Source organism: Stegostoma tigrinum, chromosome 7 (assembly GCF_030684315.1).
Source record: "Stegostoma tigrinum isolate sSteTig4 chromosome 7, sSteTig4.hap1, whole genome shotgun sequence".
In the NCBI taxonomy this organism is placed as follows: domain Eukaryota; kingdom Metazoa; phylum Chordata; class Chondrichthyes; order Orectolobiformes; family Stegostomatidae; genus Stegostoma; species Stegostoma tigrinum.
The window spans coordinates 72841059-72864817 of NC_081360.1; the positions used below are offsets into that span (position 1 = coordinate 72841059).

Below are 23759 nucleotides of genomic sequence, written 5' to 3' on the forward strand. Positions count from 1 at the left end.
GTGCCAATAATTATACTGGGCTTGAGCTCCACAGCCAATTCAAGGTCTTGCAAGCTACGTTACTATGGAAAAATGAACTCAGCTTGACCATATCCTCATAGTACTTTTAATTATTTGGGCTACTGAGGTGCTATCACCAGTTGCAATGTGCCTCTGCAACCATGGTTGTGATGAGCTACTGTATTCCAATCTGGGATCATCCTGATGTCTTGGACTAGTCAATTTGATCAGCTGTTAAAATGCAAGTTATCATTTGCTGTTGACCTTGTAATTTGTGACACAATTTCCATCCCACAAGTCTTGTTTAAGTAACAAGTTAGCTTTTTGTAGTACCCTCAGTATGAAAACCTCTCATCCTTGACTTCATCTTATTAAAATATTTCTGATGCTGTCTGGCTCGTTCATTAATTGTATCTAGAGTTGGATGCTTTAGTAAATCTGAAATTACTGAGAGTTTGCGCAACTTTACGTTATCTTTGGCTTTTGCCTTAATGTTCCTTGTTTAATAAATCCGTTGTACCAAACTCTCTTTTTTTTTAAGCTTCATTCACTTGCGCAATTTTTATTTTTGAGTCCCTCAGTCACTGTTGTTTCACTGCTTTTCAATTTTTCCCTTTGGTGAATGTCTTCTCATTATTCATCTTCCCAAAATACTTCATGTCCTATTTCTCAGCATTAAATTCCATCTGACATCGAACTGTTCAATTTAGTAACTCATCTATCTTTCTGAATTCTATTACAGTTGACTTCATGTTTGATATTACTATCTACTGTTATACAGTCAACAAATTTATTATTATGCTGTCTCTACCCAAATGTATTCCTGTGACTGCGAAGAGCAATAGTGAGCATTGTGTTGATTTGATAGGCAACAGAATTTTTGATGACTGCTATCTTGTGTCAAACTCTTGTCCTGCCACTGTCTCTTTACAACAGTCATCATTCATTTGTATCAGTGATACAAATCTCTGTTGGTTTGATATGTTATTAAATATGTTTTGAAAATCCAATTTCTACAAAATTATTTTTATATTTTTGCTTTCTCAAATAATTGTATTGAGGTTGCTGAATTAAATTTTGAGTGCACTACTTAACAGTAATTTTGCAGTATCATAACTGCCCATATTTGAGATTTGTAGAAAAAAATTTAACCTAGGAGGAAAATTTGTTCTGTAACCTGAAGCTGGTGTTGTGTACCTTGCAGGTTCCATATTTTCAGTAGAATGCACAGTAAACTTATCTAATGAGCATGTCTGATACTGGCCTTATAAAAGAAGAAGCTGAAGCAATGAGGGCGAAAGAAAAATTCCTTAAACAGTCATCATTATCAGAAAATCTGGTAAAATCAGAAAGCAATGAGCCAAAGGCAGGAGAAAAGAATGAAAATTGTATGGATAACAGAATTGACTCTCAGGTAAGCGCTGTTAAACATATGGATAACTGACTCCTACAGTTTAGGTCAACTGTTTGAGTTTTGGTGTGAGTATCAAGTAGTTGCATGTTGACATGCACTATATATTTGTAAAATAAGTTTTGCCTCTAATGACATTTTGAAAATGATTTGTTTGGAGTCTGTTTTCAATTAACAAATTTTGAGTAGTCTTAACATGTTTCTCAGGCTCACTATCAAATGTTTCAATGCAACTCACTTGCACGTTTGCAACACATGGCTGCTATACTGTATAGTTGGGCAGTGACATTTGACAAAAACATATTTACCACATTTATGTTATTTTCTCAGATGGAGTTTAACAATGTTAGCTGCTGAGAATGAGGTATCCTTTTTAATTCGGAGCATAAAAAATTAGTTAGACACAGCACAAGGTTAGGTTAAAAAGATTTAGAACACGGACCAAGAGAGAATTATTTTCGGGGCTATGAATTTTACTGCCTATGACAGGTTGAGACAGGAATTACATTGATATTCAAGATTCAACTGGAAAGTAGATAAACAAAGGACGTTGAATGGATTTGTAAACAAGCATGTAATTTACGAGAAGGCTGGCCCAGTCAGAAGGTCAGTGTATAATTGTGCATGTGCCTTTTTCTTATAATCTGTTGTACCTCTGTATCTGTGACTGTGCATTATATCAGAAGACGCTAGTATCTGCACAATCCTTGTTCAAATGTGCAAAGCTTAGTGAAGTTTAACCATTAAAATCTTTTAGACATTTAAAATGTAACAAGGGGACAGTTGTGTTATTAAGCCAGGCACATTGCACATTGAACCCTCTGGGCACTGCTTTTACCACATTATCCCTGAGTGTTTAATTTTTTTTATTTATGATTTCAAATGTGTTCTAATAGTTCATGGAGAACTCAGGATCAGCCAGGATACTGAGTTTGCCATGTCCATTTCAGGTTGGCATGGATGTTAGCAAAGGGCACAAAATCAGTGGTGAGTGCATGAAATTATGGAAGGGCCAAAGAAATATTTTGGATCTTGATTTTTTTTTTGGAGTCAGTCAGAATGGATCTGGGACAAGAAGTTGGTCAACACTACAATCAGTGGGGGGACGAAGAGAAATGATGATGAGATGGAACTGGGTGCTGTTAACATACATATCGAACCTGATGTTTGCTTTGAAGCAAAATATAGATGAGAAATAGGAGGATGTCAAAGAGAGCCTTACAGGAGACTTCGATAGCATGTTGGAGGTGATGACCTAGTGATATTACCACTGGACAGTTAATCCAGAGACCCAGACAATTTTCTGGGGACACAGGTTCAAATCCTGCCACAGCAGGTGGTGGAATTTGAATTCAATAAATGTCTAGGATTAAGAATCTGATGATGACCATGAATCCATTGTCGATTTGTTGCAAAAACCCACTTGACTCAGTAATGTCCTTCACGGAAGAAAACTGCCATCCTTACTAGGTCTGGCCTATATGTGACTCCAGATCCAGAGCAATGTGGTTGACTCTTAACAGCCCTCTGGGCAATTAGGGATGAGTAATAAATGCTGGCTAGGCCAGTGACGTCCACATCCCGTGAATGAATAAAGGGGGGAAAGAAAGGCACCAGGTGAGATTAAAAAAACCTTGAAGTTTCCCAACTTGCAATTTTCTTTTACATTTAAATGTGAATACCTTTACTACTGTCAACTGGTGGATCATTTTTGTCCTCTTCAGTATTAGTTTCCACAGCATATTAAAAAGCCCTTCAGCCTATCATTTCGCACCAGTCATCAAGCATCTAGCTATTTTTAAATAGCTTTGTGTGCTATGGAATTTCAAGTGCTCATCTAAATACATCTTTAATGTGCTCACCAAGAAGAGCAGAGGAGATGCGCTTACTTCTGAATTCTTCCAGCCCGTCCAGTCTGCTCCACCATTCAATGAGATTATAGTTAAATTGATAATCCATAATTCCATTTTGCTTTTGCCCTTTGAACTTTGCGCAAAGAACAGCACAGCACAGGAACAGGCCGTTCAACCTACCAAGTCTGCCCGAACGCATGACGCTTTTCGAAACTAAAAACCTTGTACACCTATGCAGTGGTATCCCTCTATTCCATGCTTATTCACGTACTGTTGGGTGCCTTTAAAACGTTGCTTTTGTATCTACTTCAGCTACCTCTTCCAGCAGCACATTCCAGGTGCTTGCCACCCTCTGTTTCAAAACAGAAACTTGCCTCTCTCATATCCTTTAAACTTCCCACCTTTTATGTTAAACCTGTGTCCTCCAGTAATTGACATTTCTACTCCGGGCAAAGGACACCAAATATCAATTCACTCTATGCCTAAGATAATTTTTGTATACTACTTTCGGGTTGCCTCCTCAACCTCTATTCAAGTGAGAACAAACCACGTTTGTCCACTCTCTCCTCAGAGCTAATACCCTCCAAACCAGGCAATATCCCAGTAAACCTTTTCTGTACCCTGTCTGAAATCTCCACCTCTCTAATATTTTTATACTCTATGCTTTAATTTTTATATTCTGCCTCAACCATTGAAGGCAACTTTACATTCTTGACCACTTTATCCATTTGTGTGGCCTTTAGGGAACTGTGACCTGTATGTCAAGACCCCTATATATGCTAATGCTTCTAAGGGTTCTGCCATTTCCCTCCTACATTAGATCTTTCAAAATGCCTCACTCTCCATTTATCTGCTCAATTTTCCAACCTCTTGATGTTCTGGCAATCCTCCTCACTCTCCACAGCTCCCTACTCTTTGTTATCTACAAATTCACTAATTAGGATGCCAAATCAACATTACAAACAATAGGGGTTTCAGCACTGATCCCTTTGGAACACCTTTTGGATGTCCGGTCAGACAGGCACCCGTGCAGTGCTACTCTGTCTTCTATGACCAAGCCAATTCTGTATCTATCTACAAATGGCTCACTGCAGATCTCGTATGACTTCACCTTCTCTGTCAGCCTGCCATGATGGACCTTGTCAAAAGCCATTCTAAATTCTATGCAGAAAATATCAACTGTCTGCCCGCATCAGTCATCTTTGTCACTTCCTCAAAAATCTCAATCAAAGTTGCAATATGATCTACTCTGCACAAAACCATGCAGACCATCGCTAATAACTCTGCATTTTTGCAAAATGTGAGAAACTCATGTCTCCAAAAATCTTGTCCTCCAATAATTTGCCAATCAAAGATGTAAGGCTCACCAGCCTGTAACTTCCTGCATTATTCCAGCTGACCTCCTCAAAGAGAAAACTTTGGCTCTCCTCTAGTCTTCTGGGATCGATCCTGTGACTAAAGGTACAAATATTTCACATAAGGCCCCAGCAATTTTCTCCCTTCCCCACTATTCTGGGATAGATCTCAAGTTCTGGGAGTTAATTGACTTTAATGCTTTTCAAAGTCCCCAACACCCACTCTTTGACATCCCTTAGAATATTAACATACCCCTGTTTACATGTCCTTCTCCCTTGTCCTTGAGTGGACCTCCCCCTTTTGCCTAGCTACATTCCTGCATGTTATATGCATATATAACATTGGGATTTTCCTTAATCCTGTTTGCCAAGGACATTTCATAGCCCCTTTTTTTAGCTTTTTGTCGTTTCCTGCTTACTTTATATTCTTCAAGTTCTCTGTTGTCAGCTTTGTTTGATTCCCTTAATACCTCAGCCTTGAGTATACTTAATATCTAGCTTCAACAGCCCTCTGCGGTAATAAATTCCACAGATTGAATACCCTTTGAAAGAAGAAATTCCTCATCATCTCTGCCTTTGCCTTGTACGTGCAACCTCTTATTCTGAGATTATACTACCTGGTCCCAGACTGTCCCACAAGGGACAACAACTTTATTGCATCTACCCAGTCAAGACCCCCCCAAGAATCTTTATGCTTCAATAAGATTGCCTCTCATTCTTCTTTATTCCAGTGATCACAGATGCAATCTACTCAGCCTCTCCCCATAAGGCAGTCCTGATATTAGCCAAGTGAATCTTCACTGGACTGCCTCCCCTAGCGTCTCTTGACCAAAACAGAAATGTGACATGTTTTGCAAGTAAATATTTGTAACTTTAACAGCTTGCATCTCGTGCCTGCAGACAGTGCATGTATTGACATTGGTGTAGTAAGATCAAGATTTCCACCATTTTTAAAAAATTAAAACTTCTGAGCTGCAGTAGATTATGCACACCTGTTATGCATCAGGGAATGGTACTGGTGTGGCATTGTCAATGAACTAATAATCCAGCAGCCTAGGTTGTAATCCCTTGAGAACATCTGTTTAAATCCCACCTTGGCAGCTGATCAAATTTAAAATCAATCAACAAAATCTAGAATTGTAAGTGGCTCTGTTAATAATCACCTTAAAGCTGTGTTCAACTGCCATAAAACCCCATTTGGTTTGCTATTGGCTGTTATAGCAAGGAAACTTGCCATAATGCTGGAGAATCTGAGACAAACAAGGTGTAGAGCTGGATGAACCCAGCAGGCCAAGCAGCAGAGGAGCTGGAAAGCTCATGTTTCAGGTCTCGACCCTTCTTCAGAAATGGGGGAGGGGAAGGGGATTCTGAAATAAATAGTGAGAAAGGCGGAGGCAGATAGAAGTTGGATAAAAGGAGAGGTGACAGACAGGTCAAGGAGGCAGGGTTGGAGCCAGTGAAGGTGAGTGTAGGTGTCGAGTTAGGGAGACAAGAGGACAAACAGGCCAAGGGACCAGGATGAGGCTTGAGGCGGGAGGAGTGGATAGGTCAGAGGACAGGTTAGGGAGGTGGGTACGAGCTGGGCTGGTTTTGGGATGGATTCAGGGGAGGGGAGATTTTGAAACTTGTGAAGTCCACGTTGATACCATTGGGCTGCAGGGTTCCCAAGTGGAATATGAGTTGCTGTTCCTGCAACCTTCAGGTGGCATCGTTGTGGCACTGCAGGAGGCCCAGGATGGACATGTCATCCAAGGAGTGGGAGGGGGTATTGAACTGGTTTGCAACTGGGAAGTGCATTGTTTGGTGTGAACAGAGCGTAGATGTTCCACCGAGGGGCCCCAAGCCTCCACTTGACTTCCCCGATATAGAATTGGGAATTCCAGACGAACAGCATTGTGTTTAGCTCCTCGCTGCACCCTGGAGTTATTCAGTGAAAGAACAATTAGGGATGGGTATCAGATGTGGGCCTGGGCAGCAATGCCTAGGTCCCATGTCAAAAGCAGTGAAAAGAGAGATAATTCTTTTTGTATTTTGGATCTTTTGTCAGTTTCTTTTAGTGAGGTAGTTAGTATAACTCAATTTCTGGGTTTGAACATGTCTTTTCCACATGAAGATATATTGGCCAAATGGAAAAATGACGACTCTGAACCAGTAATTACTGTACTGTACAATTGTGCATAATTTAAAAATAAGGGTAGGATGAATTTTATTGACTACTTAAAAATAAGGACATATACTACAACGACAGGAAGCTTGTAAGGCTAATGATTCAAGTATTTTCAAGAAATGAACAGCCATCTGTATAATAACAGCAGTGACCTAGTCAGTATACCTATACACTTCTTAGAAATATTCAAGCCCATTTCAATTTTTTTTCATTTTATTGTGTATGGCCTTGCATGCATTCAAACTAGGGAGAAATTGTTATCACCGGTTCCTGAAAACCAACTTCTGAATCCAAAGGGAGCATCAGTACAAACCTGTCTTCAAAAAGCCAGTTTGATCATGGATAATAAAAAGATAGGAGCAGGAATAAATCGTTTGTTACATTGAGCTTGGTCTGTCATTTTGATAATATCAAGGCTAATTTGATAGTGGCCCTAACTGCACTTTCCTGCCTTCTCCAGTAATCTTTAACTCCTTTAGTTGAAAATCTGTCTTAACTCAGTCTTGCATATTCTTGATGACCTACCCTCCAGTTATGTCTGGGGAACAGCATTCTAAAGATGAATGAAAGGATTGAAGTGAATGAATGATTGATCAATGTAAAGAGTGGTCATCTGAGTAGTGAGGGCAAAAGGAACATTGAAAAGCAATAACTACTTGTATTTACATAACACCTCTAACATAAAATGACCAGAAGCGTTGGTAACAGGCATTTCAAAACATATGACACCACGTGGCTGAGGAGATTTTGGGAACAGAAATTTAAAGCAGTGCCTTTAAAAATGGATAGGAAGGTTTGGAGTTGAAGAGGTTTATGAATTGAATATCAGGGTTTGGATCTATGCTACAAGTTGTGGAAATTGGGGATGCTCAGAAGATCAGAATTAGACAATTTCATATCTCTCAGGACAGGGTGGTTGAATTAATTGAATTGTTTGAACTAAAATAGAATTTTATGTTGAATGAGTTGGAGATAGAGTGGTTGTTTTGAGTGCTGAGTATGCTAGATAAATTTCAGTGTCAAAAATCTTGTGATTACACTCCTGGGTTAAAATGTATCAAACTTGTTTGACGTAAGATTACAAATGTGGAGAATTCATGGATAACGCAATTCAAAATTACATTAAACAATGAGAAGATTTCTCCTTTCATTATTGAAACAGTTCATTTTAATATATTAATAAGACCTAGATTCAGCAAGTATGTTTTGTTAAATTGCTTTTCTTGAAGTTAGTCAGCAAAAAACATTAAACAGATCAACTATATTTTTGCATATTTAGAGCTCAGTAACTTAAGCATATTGTAAATTTTACAGCAGCATTCATACCAGATTCTGAAGATAATTTTATTGAACTCTCTGATGTTTTTGTTATGTCACTTTGATCCCTGATTACCTTAGCAACTTGGAATTCGTGATCACTTGTAGTTAAAGGGAGAACTTACTGTGCCGTGGACAAATTTTACATTGAGGGCCCTAAATATTTGATTTCTTTACACCTGGATAGTAGACCTTTACTTATCAGAACAGCTCAGTTGTGTACTTTTTTGGTTTAGTTAGTCATTTATTCTGCCTAACGTGTACTGAAATTGAATACTGTGTTATCCTACGAGAAGCAAAAAGAGATGAGGAAATTTGGCTGACTTAGCTCCATAATACAACCTATCGAGTTGAGATGTAGATTTTTGGATTGTTGAATCCTATTTCTTGACTCTATTTATTTATTTTATTTTATTAAACTCCATTAAATGCTATTTGGCTCAGGTGGATATGACAAGCTTACTCCTTTTGGAAATTTGTTGTCATGTGTATTAAACTATTTTACTGCAATGATCTCTTGTCCACTGTGCAGAGACAAAGTCTTGGACAGGCGGGGAAAAAGTCAAAGGTATAGTAGAAGTGTGTCATAGCATGCTAGAGGAAGCCATTTATGCTTGATGACTCTATTATGACTATTGTTTGCTAGAAATGTATTTTATTTAAATCATGTTTCATTTATTGCAGCATTGTATCCTCAAAAGTTTGTACTCTCATGCATGTATACTTGCTCCAATTTAGGTTTTGCTGTCCAAATAGTTTGCAGTGCTTTTTGTACTGGCTTAGTGCTTCACTTAGTAAAGTTCTCAATGCTCAGTTGAAAATGAGTCAGGTGCTTTTAGATGTATCTATATCTTGTGATTGCTTAATTGTGTGTAGTTTTTGATTCTGCTCTTGTGAAAGCGTTTTTGGACCAGTAGCAATTTTGCATGGTGGTGTGCTTAGTTAGCGCTTGGAGCTCAAAGCAAACTTTTCTTTGCATTTTGGGACTTTGTTGTCAAAAAGAGTAAATTTATTGTTTGCTCCTGGGTGTTGACAGTTGCCAATTTTATTCAAACTCGGAAAACATTGCACCACTAAGGTGCATTAATTTTTTTTTAAGAAAAGGGCTGGCATGAGAAATGTTGTCTTGAGACATCAACCAAAGATCAAATCAATTTTTTTGAGAGAATACGTTTTCATTGGTTCCTAATGTGCAGCAATAATTTGATAACATTTTGTATTCTTCAAATAGTAGCCATGTTGAAGCGAGTCAACAGCTCTCGAAAAATAGTTTATCCATTTTTTTTTTGGGTGTGCTTTGGAATCGTACAAAATTATGTGCCTCTCTGTTGTGAGATGCTTAATGACACCTTGAATTTATGTAATGGTAAAGTATGTCAAATTTGAACTCTGATGCCCTGTCTAATCAGTTAAACGTAGAATCTCACATTTTGGGAGATGGCACTAAATTTAAGTTTACCTTTTGAACAGATTCATTTATGTGGGTATATGCAACATCATTTCAAATTCACATCTGACAATTTCACAACAGAATTAAATTCAGTATTCCTATTCTAATGATTTTGGCAACGTTGTCTTGAATTATAGACTGGTAAATGCTGCTTTATTATAAGTGTAAAACTATATACTTGCAAGAAGTGTACACTTGTCCCCTGTATAAATGGCAGGCCCACTTTAAAAGAAATTGATATTTGTGTTTTTGGGTTTTCAATTTTGTACCTATTAATTAGAATTGACTATTGTATATACTTGTGTAAAGGTTGAATTTTTAGACTTTGTACGTTTAAATTTATGGGGTCAACTATTACATTGGCACTACTTTTGAGGGGCTGAAATTCAATCTACAGTCAAAAAATACTGTATTGTTAGCAGACGCCCAATTGATCTCCAGATGAACAAAGAATAAAAAAAAATTGTTAATTACTGGTACTTCTGCGACCCTAGCACCATGAAAAACAAACACTGCAGTGAAAGTCATAATGTCTCATAGTATCACAGCTCACATGAGCATTCGTTATTGTCAGCAGAAAAAAACAAACAGATCGATTTATTCTCCCTTTAAATTAAAACCTGAGTGTTCTTTCACGAAGTAAACCTGAATCTTTTCCGTTTACTCCTGTGTCCAAAGCTCTCTGTCATCCTCCGTGAAACAGTAAATCATTGGTTCCAAAGTGTCTCAATTACTGGGTTCATTCTTTTGAAACTCTGACAAAGGAATGAAAGCTGATGAAGAGAAATCTGCTAAAATGCCAGAGTATCCTGGAGTTGAAAACAAAGTCACATCAAACCTGGGAGACTGGATGGTAGCACTTCATCTCCATCTGCAGGCCACTAACATAGTACTATTTGAAAATTAAAACACTGAATCCTCTTTTCATCTCCATCTTCGGTGTGAAGATACACTTTGTGAAGATTCTTTGACAGATGAGAATGAACACCATCTAGCACTTGCCCTAAAATCCGAATTATCTGTGAAGAACTAGGGTTGACTTTTTTACATGAGGTATATGGAAAATTAGGTTTTTGCCCAAAAATAAGGGGTCGGCTTTTACATGATTTGACTTTTACTCAAGTATATAGGGTATTTAAACAAAATAACCATTGGAAAATTGTATCCTGCCGTAACATAGTATGGAATTTTAAATCATTGTCACCTCACCTAATCAAAGAGCTTAGATTTAAAGCAGGAGCTGGTTAGTTCATTTGGCCAAATAGCTAGTGAGTGTTTCAGATGAATGCCAACAGGATGGATTCAATTCCTGTTCCGACTGAGGTAGATTTGTTAACTGCCTCCTCATCCTGTCCCTGAGTATGGAAGATAGTGGCAAACCATGACTGACAGAACTGTCAAGAAAAACTGCTCAGGCCAGAGCACAAACAGATGATGAACATCTTTGGGCAGACCACATAAAAAGGAAGGATGAGTTGATTTATCCAAGCAATTTTTCCAATGAAAAATTCAAATAGATATGTGAAAATAAAAGTTTTTTTTTTTCAAAATTCATTTTAAGCTGTTACGGGTATACTGTTGCAAAGAGCTGATGTTTGATGAAATAAATGTAGATAAATATATTTCTACATCACTGCATTTGCCCTAACAATGAATGTTTTCCTTTAGTCAAATGCAAAGTTAAAGCTAGTAAGGAGCCTGGCTGTGTGTGAAGAGTCTTCTCCTCCGCCCACAGCTGATGTTCCGCAGGATAATCAGGTAACATGCAACAGTAAATGGATTAAGCAAAAACCCTTGTCTGATGGTGTAGTATTTTGCTACTTGAAATAAATGCTTTCATTTCAGAGAGAAGTAACTGTCTTGATAAATTCTCAACGTGCCTTTCATGAACACCAATTACCTTGCAACAATATCAATTTAAATTAAGATGAAAGGAGCTGATTGGTGGTAATGCGAGGAAAAGAATGTGTATATAAATCCAAGTTTTATAGACTGTATATATACTTCAGTAGGAAGAATTCAACCAAATTTTAATCCTGTTTGCTTTATTGTATTTTCTAGAATTTTTAAAAGTTGTATTGGTTATATCTTGTAATAATTTTTACGATTTATTTTGTGTTTACATTGATCTTTGCACTTTTAAAGGTCATACAGCACGACAAAGAAGATAGCTTCCAGTTTTTGGATTTAAATATTAATCGAAATCCCTTTTCAATTAGATCAGTTGATAAGTGGTGATTTCTACAGAGGTGTTTTTTTTTCAGTCTACCATCAAGAAAACTAAATTATGTGAATTCTATCTTCATGATTTGCTTTTGTACTTAAAATAATGTGAAAATATTAACTTTGTATGAATGTTTAATACTGGCAAGTTCATTGCTTAGACTAGAAGATGCAGTCATTGGATTCAAATTTCATCATTACATTTATGTTTTCTCTTCGATGTAGTACTTTGATTAACCATTTATTGGAAATGAATCTCTGAATGCAGCTATACCACATTGAAAGTTTGTACATGCAGCTTGAGTTTTGAAGCTGTGAATGGTTGTCATCACCCATATGAAAATTTAGGGCAGGAATAGGTATCGTGTATGCCAGATTTGCCAGCTTTCTTTAAGCGAGGAAACATAGCTTAGTGGGTGCACAAAAAAGTCATGAATGATGTTCTGCAGAACATAAAACTCACTTATACAAACAAAGCTCTTGAAGTTTAACATTAGCTTCAGAAGCATCACCATGAAAACAACGTTTTGTCCAAAAACTTAGAAGCAGCAGTTGTGATGTTAAGTTGCTGTTGGTTATGGAAGGTTTTGAAAGATTAATTGAGAGATTAGATGTTGTTCCTCAAACTTCTGCACAGTTTTCATTGAAACTGTGTTGGAGGCCGAATTCAGACTGGGGACGGAATACTTAAGTGCAGTTTGAGTTATTTATTCATGGTGTTAAAACTTGGTGAATTGTGGTACTGTTTACACCATAACTTTAAACAATTTTAATTATGATTTCTTTGATTTTGATTAGTTGCTCTGTCTAACTCTGTGCACTTAGATTGTACACTTGTCTTGCTGCAAACAGTTTTGTTCATTTTGGATGTGTGTGTGTGTGTGTGTGTGTGTGTGTGTGTGTGTGTGTGTGTGCGCACAAATGATAGAGTTCACTATTTCATCAATATGGTATGATTGTGTTTTAAAAAGAAACAGGATTCAGTGCGCCAAGTGAAAGTGAGACAGTCCAGCCTGGGAAATGTTTGTGTATTGCTTAGAGGTAACAGGGGAAGGTGATAGCCTGGTGGCATTATTGCTGGACTGTTAATCCGAAGACCCTGTTCTTGGGACCCGGGTTCAAATCCCATGTTAGCAGATAGTGGTGTTTGAAATTTTTTTTAAAGTCTAGAATTAGAAGTCTAATCAACTAATGATGACCGTGAGTCGATTGTTTACTAATGTCCATTAGGGAAGAAAACTACAATCCTCACCTGGTCTGGCTTACACATGATGCCAGACCTTAACTGCCCCCCCAGGTAATTAGGGATGGGTAATAAGTGCTCGCCTAGCCAGTGATGCCCTCATTCCATGAAGGAATAAAAGAAAACTAGCCAAGTTAGTAATGTGATCTATGCAGGTTGAAACCGGAATAATTGAGATTGTTCAGTGTTGTGATTTTGAGTGATAACCATGCTTGTTTTTTTCTCCGTCTTGTTTTCATGTGTTAAGTAATTTAATCCAATTTTCTTGATATGTTTTGAAACCAGGATCGTAAGGGGTTTGTGACAGTTGGTGTGGTAGAGAAGGTAAATCAAAAATGTTAAATAACCAGTTGCTCAAATACGTAATCTGTCTAATGAGGATGTTGAGGTTTTTCTTGTGCAGTTGTGTACATAGATTCTGTCATACTCTTGTGCTTTACTCCCGACTTGCCATTTTGATAATGCCTGGCATATAACCCCAGAGGTAGCAGTCGAACTTGCAATGTTGGATATCCCAACAGTAGGTAGCACTGTAGCTCCAATATCTGTATTTCCCAGCAGACTGTACAGACAAAATAATAATTATTGGCCCTCCTATCTTGTTCCTGTTTCTGTATTGTGATTTAAATAATTATTTTCTTCATTATTCCTTGGTTGTCTACTTCTTTTGAATGAAATGATTGCTGAAGTTTTTGTTTTATAGACTCGTGGGACATGGGTATCGCTCGCTGGCCATTACTTATTGCCTGTCTCTAGTTGTCCTTGAGGTGGCCGTGAGCTGCTTTCTTGAACTGCTGCAGTCCAAGGTTGTAGATTGACCCAAAACACCCTAATATTAGTGTTTGTTGGCTCTTTCGAATATTTGATGCTTTCAATCTTTTGAGCCCTTCTGACCATGGCTTTAACCATATCAAAAAGACTACTTCTGCTATGAAACCCTTGCAGTGACAGCTGTTTTAAAAGTAAACTTGCAGTTTTGCAGGAATATTGAAGGTTATGTGGCAGAGATAAAAGAAATGTTGAGGGATCTTAACAGGCATGTGATTCGACGAGATAACACAGTTTGGAGCTGGAGAAGCACAGCAGGTCAAGTAGCATCAGAGGAGCAAGAAAGTTAACATTTCGGGTTGTGACCCTTCTTCAGAAAATTGTTCTTCTGAAGAAGGGTCCTGATCTGAAACATCAACTTGCCTGCTCCTCTGATGCTGCCTGGTCTGCTGTGCTTCTCCAGTTCCATACTGTGTTATCTCTAACTCCAGCATCTGCAGTTCTTGCTGTCTGTGTGATTTTTAGATGAACCTGGTTTGGCGAGTGGCCTATCAAAGGATAGTTAGTTGGACCAGAACCAACATTGGCTTACTTGGTCAGAATCAGTGTTGTGGTGTTCTGATTGTGCAGGCAAAAACTGGGAAATGTTAAAGGTTGTTTGGAAGTTTAAGGAAGAATGAAGGTACAGCATGTGTTTGAGACATTGTGTTATACAGTTCACAATTCCTTGGCATGCGAACATTTAAAAGCTTTTTCATAAAGCCAAAAGGAACTGAAGCATGATACTATCGAGGAAATAACATTTTCAGTCCACAAAGGACAGGACGTATACAGGAATAATATAAACAACAGGCCAGAAGTGAGACAAGCAGGTAAATGGTGAGGACGAGCCCCAGTACCCAAGCATGTCTCGAATATTGAATGTCTTATTCAAAACAAGAGATCTTCATGAAAATTACTATTGATTGTACTAGTATGGAGGGAGAATTTCCACTTTCATGAATGATCATAGGGGTTCCACTAATAATATTTGAATAGTCTTTTTGTAGTTGTAAAAAGTTCACTGGACCAGCACCTTTTTTTGTCTTTAATTATATTTATCAATCTCATCTTTCATCATGTTGTCAGATGAATCTTCATTTCTTCTGGTTATCGTCATCTTTTGATTTTGATCTTTCATACCTCTCTCCCTGTTATTCCCTCTCTTTTCCACCCCCTGCTCAACCACCCCCCCCCCGCCCCACCCCCAGCTTCCCCAATTACCCCTCAGAGCTAGACCTTCCATTGACTATCGTTCTCTTGCTCGCACTTTGTATTGGAGATACAGAAAATGTATGAATCGGAAGCGAGGAATGCAGCTAGAAACCTGCTAATGAGTTGTACCTTTTGAATGATCACTAAGCCTTCCTTCAGCTCTAGTGATAACTCTAGCCTAAGCAACGGGTTATTCTTTGCTTTGTTGTCAGCCAGCATCAAGTTGCCAGAGCTTCCTAGTACAGCTATGTTGGTAAATATGTATAAGAGTCTGTCTCGTCAACATGAGTTTGAGTGCACGGTGAAACAGTTTTGTTTGTGTATGTGAGCAAGGTCACTTTCTAGTGACTGGGAAGTTTTTGTGCAATCTTTTCCTTTTGAAAGGAAAGCGAGCAGTTTTATAAGACTTGTAGCTTCATAATTTCATCTTTCCCTTTGATCTTTGCTTTCTACCAAACATTGCCTGTTCTTTGTATTGTAATAATTGATTTGCTTGTCATGAGAGTGTATCTCATAGTTATGTCATCTAACTTATTCAATATTTTACTGGCTCTCTTCCATTTAACTTGAAATGATATGAAACTTGAGTCTCCTTAGTGGATCAATAACACACCATCCAAGGTATTTACACATTTTCCAAATTGATTTCAAACATTTGGCAAAATATATTGAAAATAATGGTGTGTTACCTGCCCCACAATAACCATTAATAGGTTGAATCTGTTGGTCGTATTGAATTTTTTCTTAGAATTTACTTTGTGTTTTCACAGGATAAAATTCACCTCCAGTTAACACAAGCATTTGATAAAGAAGATCAGACTATTAAAGATGAAACCGAAAAGGAAGAATGTGCAGAGAAACCAGACAAAATACAGAAAAAAATGTTGTCAAGAGGTTTGTGCAGATTGCATTTCTTCGTGAAAATATTTCAAGATTTTCGTAATTAATGATTTACTTGTGAATGAATGAAACTTTTCATTCTCCCTCTCTTGACTAGATTCCAGCCAAGAATACACAGATTCCACTGGAATAGATCTTCATGAATTTTTAGTAAATACTTTGAAAAATAATCCCAGGTATATATTAAACTGACATTTCTGATTTTACATTTTGAAGATGTGTCATATGTTAAGCTACATAGTGCTCATGTTGCATAGCTTTGTACAAATTAGGAAATTTTAATATTTGTACTTGAGGTGAAAGATGAAACCAGCCAGTTGATATTTATTGGTCAAATAACTGTATACTCACCTTCCTTTTAGCAGCTGTTAGTTGTAACCATAGTTGCCGTAACAATTTTGAAGAATTTTGGACCACTACCAGCAGTTTCAAACAATATATGTTACTGCCACATAATTGATAAACACACAAAAATCTACATTTCCAAAGGTACAAACAAGAAAATTATTGCCAAATGGAGATATTGAAAGACTACTTTTACTAAAGAACCGAAGCTGGCGTAAGCTCTTCAATAACTGCATTATGAAAATCCAGTATATGGTTATGCAGTGCACAAAAAACTACTGTGCCAAAATCTGCTTGTTTTCAAATCAGATTCACACTTCAGCATTTTCTACACAAATAACAGTGCACACTTTCTGTATAAGGTGTTCTAATGTTGATCACTAATTAAATAATTGGTGATATTGCAAGTGTGCACAGCAAATAGTTTGCTACACGGAGGAATGAGCAAGACTGTGAAATTAAATTCAATATAATTGAAGCATTAACATGTTGAGGCATTGAATAGCCTTGTGCTAGAATTGCAATGGTATATGCCATGGTTATGCATGTAGTCGAACTCCGCCATGTCAACCTGTGAAGAAATGGTTAACTATTGACTTAACGTTGGTTAAATTTAACACAGCTTATATCAACAAAATTATAATTTTACTAATAGCTGCCATCCACGGTTACACTTCCTGTTTTGCAGTTGTTCAGCTTTTGAACTACTATAATATTGAAGTCAGAAACCATACGACACTAGGGTTCTGGTCCAACAGGTCTATTTGAAAAGACAAACTTTTGGAGCGTCAGTCCTCCTTGGGGATTGACACTCCGAAAGCATGTGTTTTCAAATCAAGTTGTTGGATTATTTGTTGATTATTTTCAGATTCCCTACAGTGTGGAAACAGGCCCTTCGGCCCAACAAGTCCACACCACCCCTTGAAACATCCCACCCAGACCCATTCCCCATAACCCACGCACCCCTGAACACCACGGGTAATTTAGCATGGCCACTGCACCTAGCCTGCGCATCTTTGGACTGTTGATTATATGTACAACATTACATAGATAACAAGCATCATAGTTATTCTTCCAGATATTTTCTTTTGTTCAATGAAAGGTGTGAAACTGCTTCATGTGTCTTTTAAGTTATGACGCTAAATCCTACAAGGGCTTTTAACTGTTTCTCCAAAGACTGTTCCAGTAATACATATTTCTGTTTTGTCTTGAAGTATACAAGTGTCCTTTCCTACAGTGATATTACAAGTGTTCGTCTCGTGAATAGTGTCAGTTTAACACAGTATAGAACTCGCAACTGGGTCAAGCAACACCACCAAACCAATAGTGTTAACTCATTGATGACAAAAATAGAAATTGCTGGAAACGCTCAGCAGGTCTAGCAGCACCTCTGGGGAGAAATCAGAGTTAACGTTTCAGGTCAAGAGTTGTGGGGAAGGGTCACTTGACCTGAAACATTAACTCTGATTTCTCTCCACAGATGTGCAGAACTGCTGAGCTTTTCGAGTAATTTGTTTTTGTTTCTGATTTATAGCATCCACAGTTTGGTTTTTTTTTGGTTTTTACTTTAATACTAATTCATCATTCATCTCAAAAATGTTCGTAGAGCCTTAATGTATGCGTTGGGCATTGCCCACAAAATAGCAATGACTCCATTTCTAAAAGGACTCGCTGTCTTGGCAGTGGGCTCATCATTGATGGAAAAATTATGTTAGTTTCTGGTTGCTTCATTTCAATTATTTGAACCGTGTTGCGTATTTGGCAAATAAATGCTGCTGATGGACTCTTTTTTTTGTTCTCCAGGGATAGAATGATGTTGCTGAAGTTAGAACAAGAAATTCTGGATTTTATCAGTAATAACAAGTAAGAGCTGATATCAATACATTAGCTCAACATGTTTTCACGGCTTGTGTATTGTCACCAGTGGTGTCTCTTTCTTCCTCTTCAGTATTCAATATAGGAAGTTTCCTCCAATGACCTCCTACCATAGGATGTTGTTGCACAGAGTGGCTGCATACTTTGGATTGGATCACAATGTCGACCAAACAGGAAAGGCTGTGATCATAAACAAAACTAGCAACACAAGAATGTAAGTAATTTAAACAGTGAAATGTTTTTGTTTATAATTGAGCTAATAATTTGATTATTTTCATAAACATTCACTTGAATGTTGAGTTGGAGCTGGCATTAAGAGAATGAAGAACTTTATCAATCGAGTTTTGAGAAGATTTATAGCTCAGGTTGAGGTTCTGGATGTGAGTTTGCTCGCTGAACTGGAAGGTTCATTTTCAGATGTTCTGTCACCATTCTAGGTAACATCATTAGTGAGCCTCCGGTGAAGCGCTGGTGTTATGTCCTGCTTTCTGTTTGTCTGTTTAGGTTTCCTTGAGTTGGTGATGTCATTTCGTGTTCTTTTTCTCAGAGGATGGTAGATTGCTTTGGAGCCAGTGTGTTGTTTGTTGGAGTTCCAGTTGGAATGCCATGCCTCTAGGAATTCTCGTGCATGTCTCTGTTTGGCATGTCCTAGGATGGATGTGTTGTCCCAATCAAAGTGGTGTCCTTCCTAATCTCTGTGTAAGGATACTAGTGAATAGTGGGTCATGTCTTTTTGTGGCCATTTGATGTTCGTATATCCTGGTGGCCAGCTTTCTGCCAGTTTGTCCAATGTAGTGTTTGTCACAGTTCTTGCAAGGTATTTTGTAGATGATGTTCGTTTTGCTTGTTGTCTGCGTAGGGTCTTTTAAGTTCATTAGCTGCTGTTTTAGTGTGTTGGTGGGTTTGTGGGCTACTGTGATGCCAAGAGGTCTGAGTAGTCTGGTAGTCATTTCCAAAATGTCTTTGTGGGGGAGAGTGGTTATGGTTTCTGGGCACGTTTTGTCTGTTTGTTTGGGTTTGTTGCTGAGAAAATGGCGGAATGTGTTCATTGGGTATCAGTTCTTTTTGAATACACTGTACAAGATACGCGAACATCAATTAGCCACAAAAAGACATGACCCACTATCACTAGTATCCTTACATACAGATGAGGAAGGACACCACTTTGATTGGGACAACACATCCATCCTAGAACATGCCGAACAGAGACACGCACGAGAATTCCTAGAAGCATGGCATTCCAACCGAAACTCCATCAACAAACACATTGATTTGGAGCCTATCTACCATCCTCTGAGAAAAAGAACGGGAAATAACATCACCAACCCAAGGAAACCTAAACAGATAAATAGAAAGCAGGACATAACACCAGCGCTTCACCGGAGGCTCATTGATGATGTTACCTAGAATGGTGACGAAATGTCTGAAAAACGAACCTTACAGCTCAGCGAGCAAACTCACATCCAGAACTTTATCAATCATAATCATCAGAAAAGGAAACTGAGAAAATTGCAAAGAACTAAAATCTGGCAAATATTTGACCCTCATAGGCTTCATCCTCGGGTGTTAAAAGAAGTTGCTGCTGAGAAGATGGGTGCGCTGTATTTACTTTTTCAAAACATCCTAGATTCTGCGGAAGTCCTCTCCAACTTCGGAAAGGAGGGAGATAGAAAACAAGAAGCTATAGGCCAATTAGCCTAATACCTGTCACGGAGAAAGTGCTAGAATCAATTATTTAAGAAGTTATAGCAGAGCACTTAAAATCTTAAGTCACTTAGGCAGAGTCAACATGATTTCATGAAAAGAAAATCATGCCTGATTAATTTGTGTTCTTTGCGGAAGTAATAAGCAAGTAGATGATGAGGAAGTGATGCATGTACAGTATTCAGATATCCAAAAGACATTAGCCAAAGTGCCACATCTGTGGCTCCTTTGAAAAATAAGAGCTCGTAGTGTAGGAGTTAAATTGGCATAGATAGAGAATTAAAGTCGGACAGATGGAAACAGACCCATCAGTCCAACCAGTCCGTACCAAACATAATTCCAAACTAAACTAGTCCCATCTGTCTGCTGCTGGGCCATATCCCTCCAAACCCTTCCTAATCACCTACTTAACCAAATATGTTTTAAATGTTGTAACTGTGCCCACATCCATCACTTCCTCAGGAAGTTCATTCCACACACAAACCACCCTTTGTGTAAAAAATTTGCCCCATGTCTTTTTTAAATCTCTCTCCTCTCACCTTAAAAATGCACTCTCCTAATCTTGAAATCCCCCCTCTCAGAGAAAAGACAACTACAATTAACGCTATCAATACCTCTCATTATTTTGTAGACTTCTATCAGGTTGCCTCTCAGCCTTCTACTACACTTGTTCCTTCCTATATTTGGGCAACCAGAACAGGACACAGTATTCCAGAAGAACGCCAGCATCCTGTACATCCTCAGCATTACTTTTGAATGTCAGGCTATCACCTATTTCTTTTAGGTAGTGGTATGCTTTCCTACATTGATGACTGAATTCAAATGATCATGGTAATGTGAGGGACATGCCAAGCCATGAGATTAACCTAAAAACTGTATGGGAAAAAAATTCTGTTGCTACTTTATAACATGTAGTGCCGAATGGATAGCCTGCTTTGAGCTGCTGGACCTGTTCTCAATCTACTCCATTTCGCACTATGGTAGTAATGAACAGTTTGGTGAAGATGAGGCCGAGTATATATTTCCCTCTTCTGCCAAAGACCAAGTCTAGCAGCTACGTTCTGTAGGACCAGATCAGTAAGTAGTGTACTGCTAAGACAGTCTTGAAGCCTTCCACCCAAAGTACATTCTGCACTCTTGCCCTGCTTCTGCTTCTGCTTCCTCCAGGTGTACAACATGGACAGTGCTCATTTTTCAATTGAAGTGGGAGATGGTAATCGTGGTAATCAGCAGCCAGTTTCTTTGCCATTTTTTTATCTGATGCCACAAGATTCATGGAATTTGGAGTCCTAGAAATCAAAAGCACAGAAAAAGGCCCTTCAGACCATCTAAGCTGATCAAAAATGACCAACTAGCTATTTTAATCCCATTTTCCAGCACTTGACCCATAGCCTTGTATACCTTTGCAGTGTAAATACAAATATAAGTGGTATGACAGTTTCTGTCTCTGCCACTCTTAGAGGCAGTGAATTTTGAATCTGTGCCCCTCATAATTGTATACGTATTAATCATTATCTCCTCTCATTTCCAATGCTCTCAGAAGACGAACTCCAGTCTGTCCAATCTTTGTCCATAACTGAAACTCTCCAGTCCAAGCTGCACTCCTCTACACCCCCTCCCATGCTGTCACATCCCTCCTATAATATGGATTCCTGAACTAACACGATAATTTAGGTCTAACAAATACTTTATAAAGTTTGTGATGGTGCTGTCACTTTAAAGAGGTTATTTTGTTCGGGGAGCTTTTTGGAAGAGGGTTTGCAAAGGCAGAGGTCCCAACCTGGCTACTGAAAACGACTTAATTAAATAACTTAGGAGGCCTCGAGGATTTTTTAAAAAAGATTTGGAAAATGAAAGGGCAGAGGTCAGCTTTCACAGACCAGGCTTTCTGGTTTTTTTTAAAGCTGTAGCAGTCAAAAGCTGCTTGGGGTGCCAGAAGAGATGGAACTTCAGCAAATGAGTCTTCACAACACCGCTCTCTAAAATCTCTCTCTCGTTGTTTCCTCCTTGATTGAAGAACTGCACATAACAATGTGTGTCTGAATTTATCTCTGTGCCAAAGGGTGTGTTTTTGGGATGTTGCCATACTAGAACTGTTCATTCAGAACACGCACTGTATATCTATTGTTCAGTTCGGCTTTCCAATTAGTTAAGTTATTCTAATTCCTCCTTTTTCTTTCTTTTTCTTTTTCTTTCCTTTTTCTCTTTCCCTGTGTGTGTGTGTGTGTGTGTGTGTGTGTGTCTTCTCCCCCCTCTTCCCCCCCCCCCACCTTCTCTCTCTCCCCCCCCCCCACCTTCTCTCTCTCCCCCCCCCCCTTCTTCTCTCTCTTCCCCCCCCCCTTCTTCTTCTCCCTCTTCCCCCCCCCCTTCTTCTCTCTCTTCCCCCCCCCCTCTTCTTCTCCCTCTTCCCCCCCCCCTCTTCTTCTCCCTCTTCCCCCCCCCTCTTCTTCTCCCTCTTCTTCTCCCTCTTCCCCACCCCCCTTCTTCTCCCTCTTCCCCCCCCCCTTCTTCTCCTCCCTCTTCCCCCCCTTCTTCTCCCCTCTTCCCCCCCCCTTCTTCTCCCCTCTTCCCCCCCCTCTTTCTCCCCCCCCTCTTTCTCCCCCCCCTCTTTCTCCCCCCCCCCCTCTTTCTCCCCCCCCCCTCTTTCTCCCCCCCTCCCTCTTTCTCCCCCCTCCCTCCCTTCTCCCCCCCCTCCCTCCCTTCTCCCCCCCCTCCCTTCTCCCCCCCCTCCCTTCTCCCCCCCCCTCCCTCCTCCCCCCCCTCCCTCCCTTCTCCCCCCCCTCCCTCCCTTCTCCCCCCCTCCCTCTTTCTCCCCCCCTCCCTCTTTCTCCCCCCCCTCCCTCTTTCTCCCCCCCTCCCTCTTTCTCCCCCCCTCCCTCTTTCTCCCCCCCCTCCCTCTTTCTCCCCCCCCTCCCTCTTTCTCCCCCCCTCCCTCTTTCTCCCCCCCTCCCTCTTTCTCCCCCCCTCCCTCTTTCTCCCCCCCCTCCCTCTTTCTCCCCCCCCTCCCTCTTTCTCCCCCCCCTCCCTCTTTCTCCCCCCCTCCCTCTTTCTCCCCCCCTCCCTCTTTCTCCCCCCCTCCCTCTTTCTCCCCCCCCTCCCTCTTTCTCCCCCCCTCCCTCTTTCTCCCCCCCCTCCCTCTTTCCCCCCTCCCTCCTCTCGCTCTGCTCCCCCCCCTTTCTCCCCCTCCCACCCCCCCTCTCTCCCCCCTCTTTTTTCCTCCCCCCTCTTTTTTCCTCCCCCCTCTTTTTTCCTCCCCCCTCTCTCCCTCCCCCCCCTCTCTCCCTCCCCCCCTCTCTCCCTCCCCCCCTCTCTCCCTCCCCCCCCTCTCTCCCTCCCCCCCTCTCTCCCTCCCCCCCCCTCTCTCCCTCCCCCCCTCTCTCCCTCCCCCCCCTCTCTCCCTCCCCCCCCTCTCTCCCTCCCCCCCCCTCTCTCCCTCCCCCCCCTCTCTCCCTCCCCCCCCTCTCTCCCTCCCCCCCCTCTCTCCCTCCCCCCCCCTCTCTCCCTCCCCCCCCCTCTCTCCCTCCCCCCCCCTCTCTCCCTCCCCCCCCTCTCTCCCTCCCCCCCCTCTCTCCCTCCCCCCCCTCTCTCCCTCCCCCCCCCTCTCTCCCTCCCCCCCCCTCTCTCCCTCCCCCCCCTCTCTCCCTCCCCCCCCTCTCTCCCTCCCCCCCCTCTCTCCCTCCCCCCCCTCTCTCCCTCCCCCCCCTCTCTCCCTCCCCCCCCTCTCTCCCTCCCCCCCCTCTCTCCCTCCCCCCCCTCTCTCCCTCCCCCCCCTCTCTCCCTCCCCCCCCTCTCTCCCTCCCCCCCCTCTCTCCCTCCCCCCCCCTCTCTCCCTCCCCCCCCTCTCTCCCTCCCCCCCCTCTCTCCCTCCCCCCCCCTCTCTCCCTCCCCCCCCCT

The 23759-nt window shown here is 40.5% G+C and overlaps 1 protein-coding gene across 18 annotated transcripts in view; it reads left to right on the forward strand.

Moving 5' to 3' along the window:
- Nucleotides 1–23759, forward strand: part of LOC125454128 (R3H domain-containing protein 1-like) — a 164923-nt gene that overhangs the window by 39193 nt on the left and 101971 nt on the right. For 10 of the 18 annotated variants that reach the window (XM_059647415.1, XM_059647412.1, XM_059647411.1 and 7 more), the window contains exons 3-10: nt 1205–1414; nt 8636–8671; nt 11222–11311; nt 13305–13343; nt 15812–15935; nt 16039–16117; nt 18090–18149; nt 18235–18375. In XM_059647415.1, the coding sequence (XP_059503398.1) occupies nt 1244–1414; nt 8636–8671; nt 11222–11311; nt 13305–13343; nt 15812–15935; nt 16039–16117; nt 18090–18149; nt 18235–18375 (740 nt within the window). In that variant the 5' untranslated portion in view covers nt 1205–1243. Of the gene's footprint in view, nt 1–1204; nt 1415–8635; nt 8672–11221; nt 11312–13304; nt 13344–15068; nt 15663–15811; nt 15936–16038; nt 16118–18089; nt 18150–18234; nt 18376–23759 lie in introns of those variants that run through there. The other 8 variants (XM_059647418.1, XM_059647422.1, XM_059647427.1 and 5 more) reach the window with 5 other exon arrangements.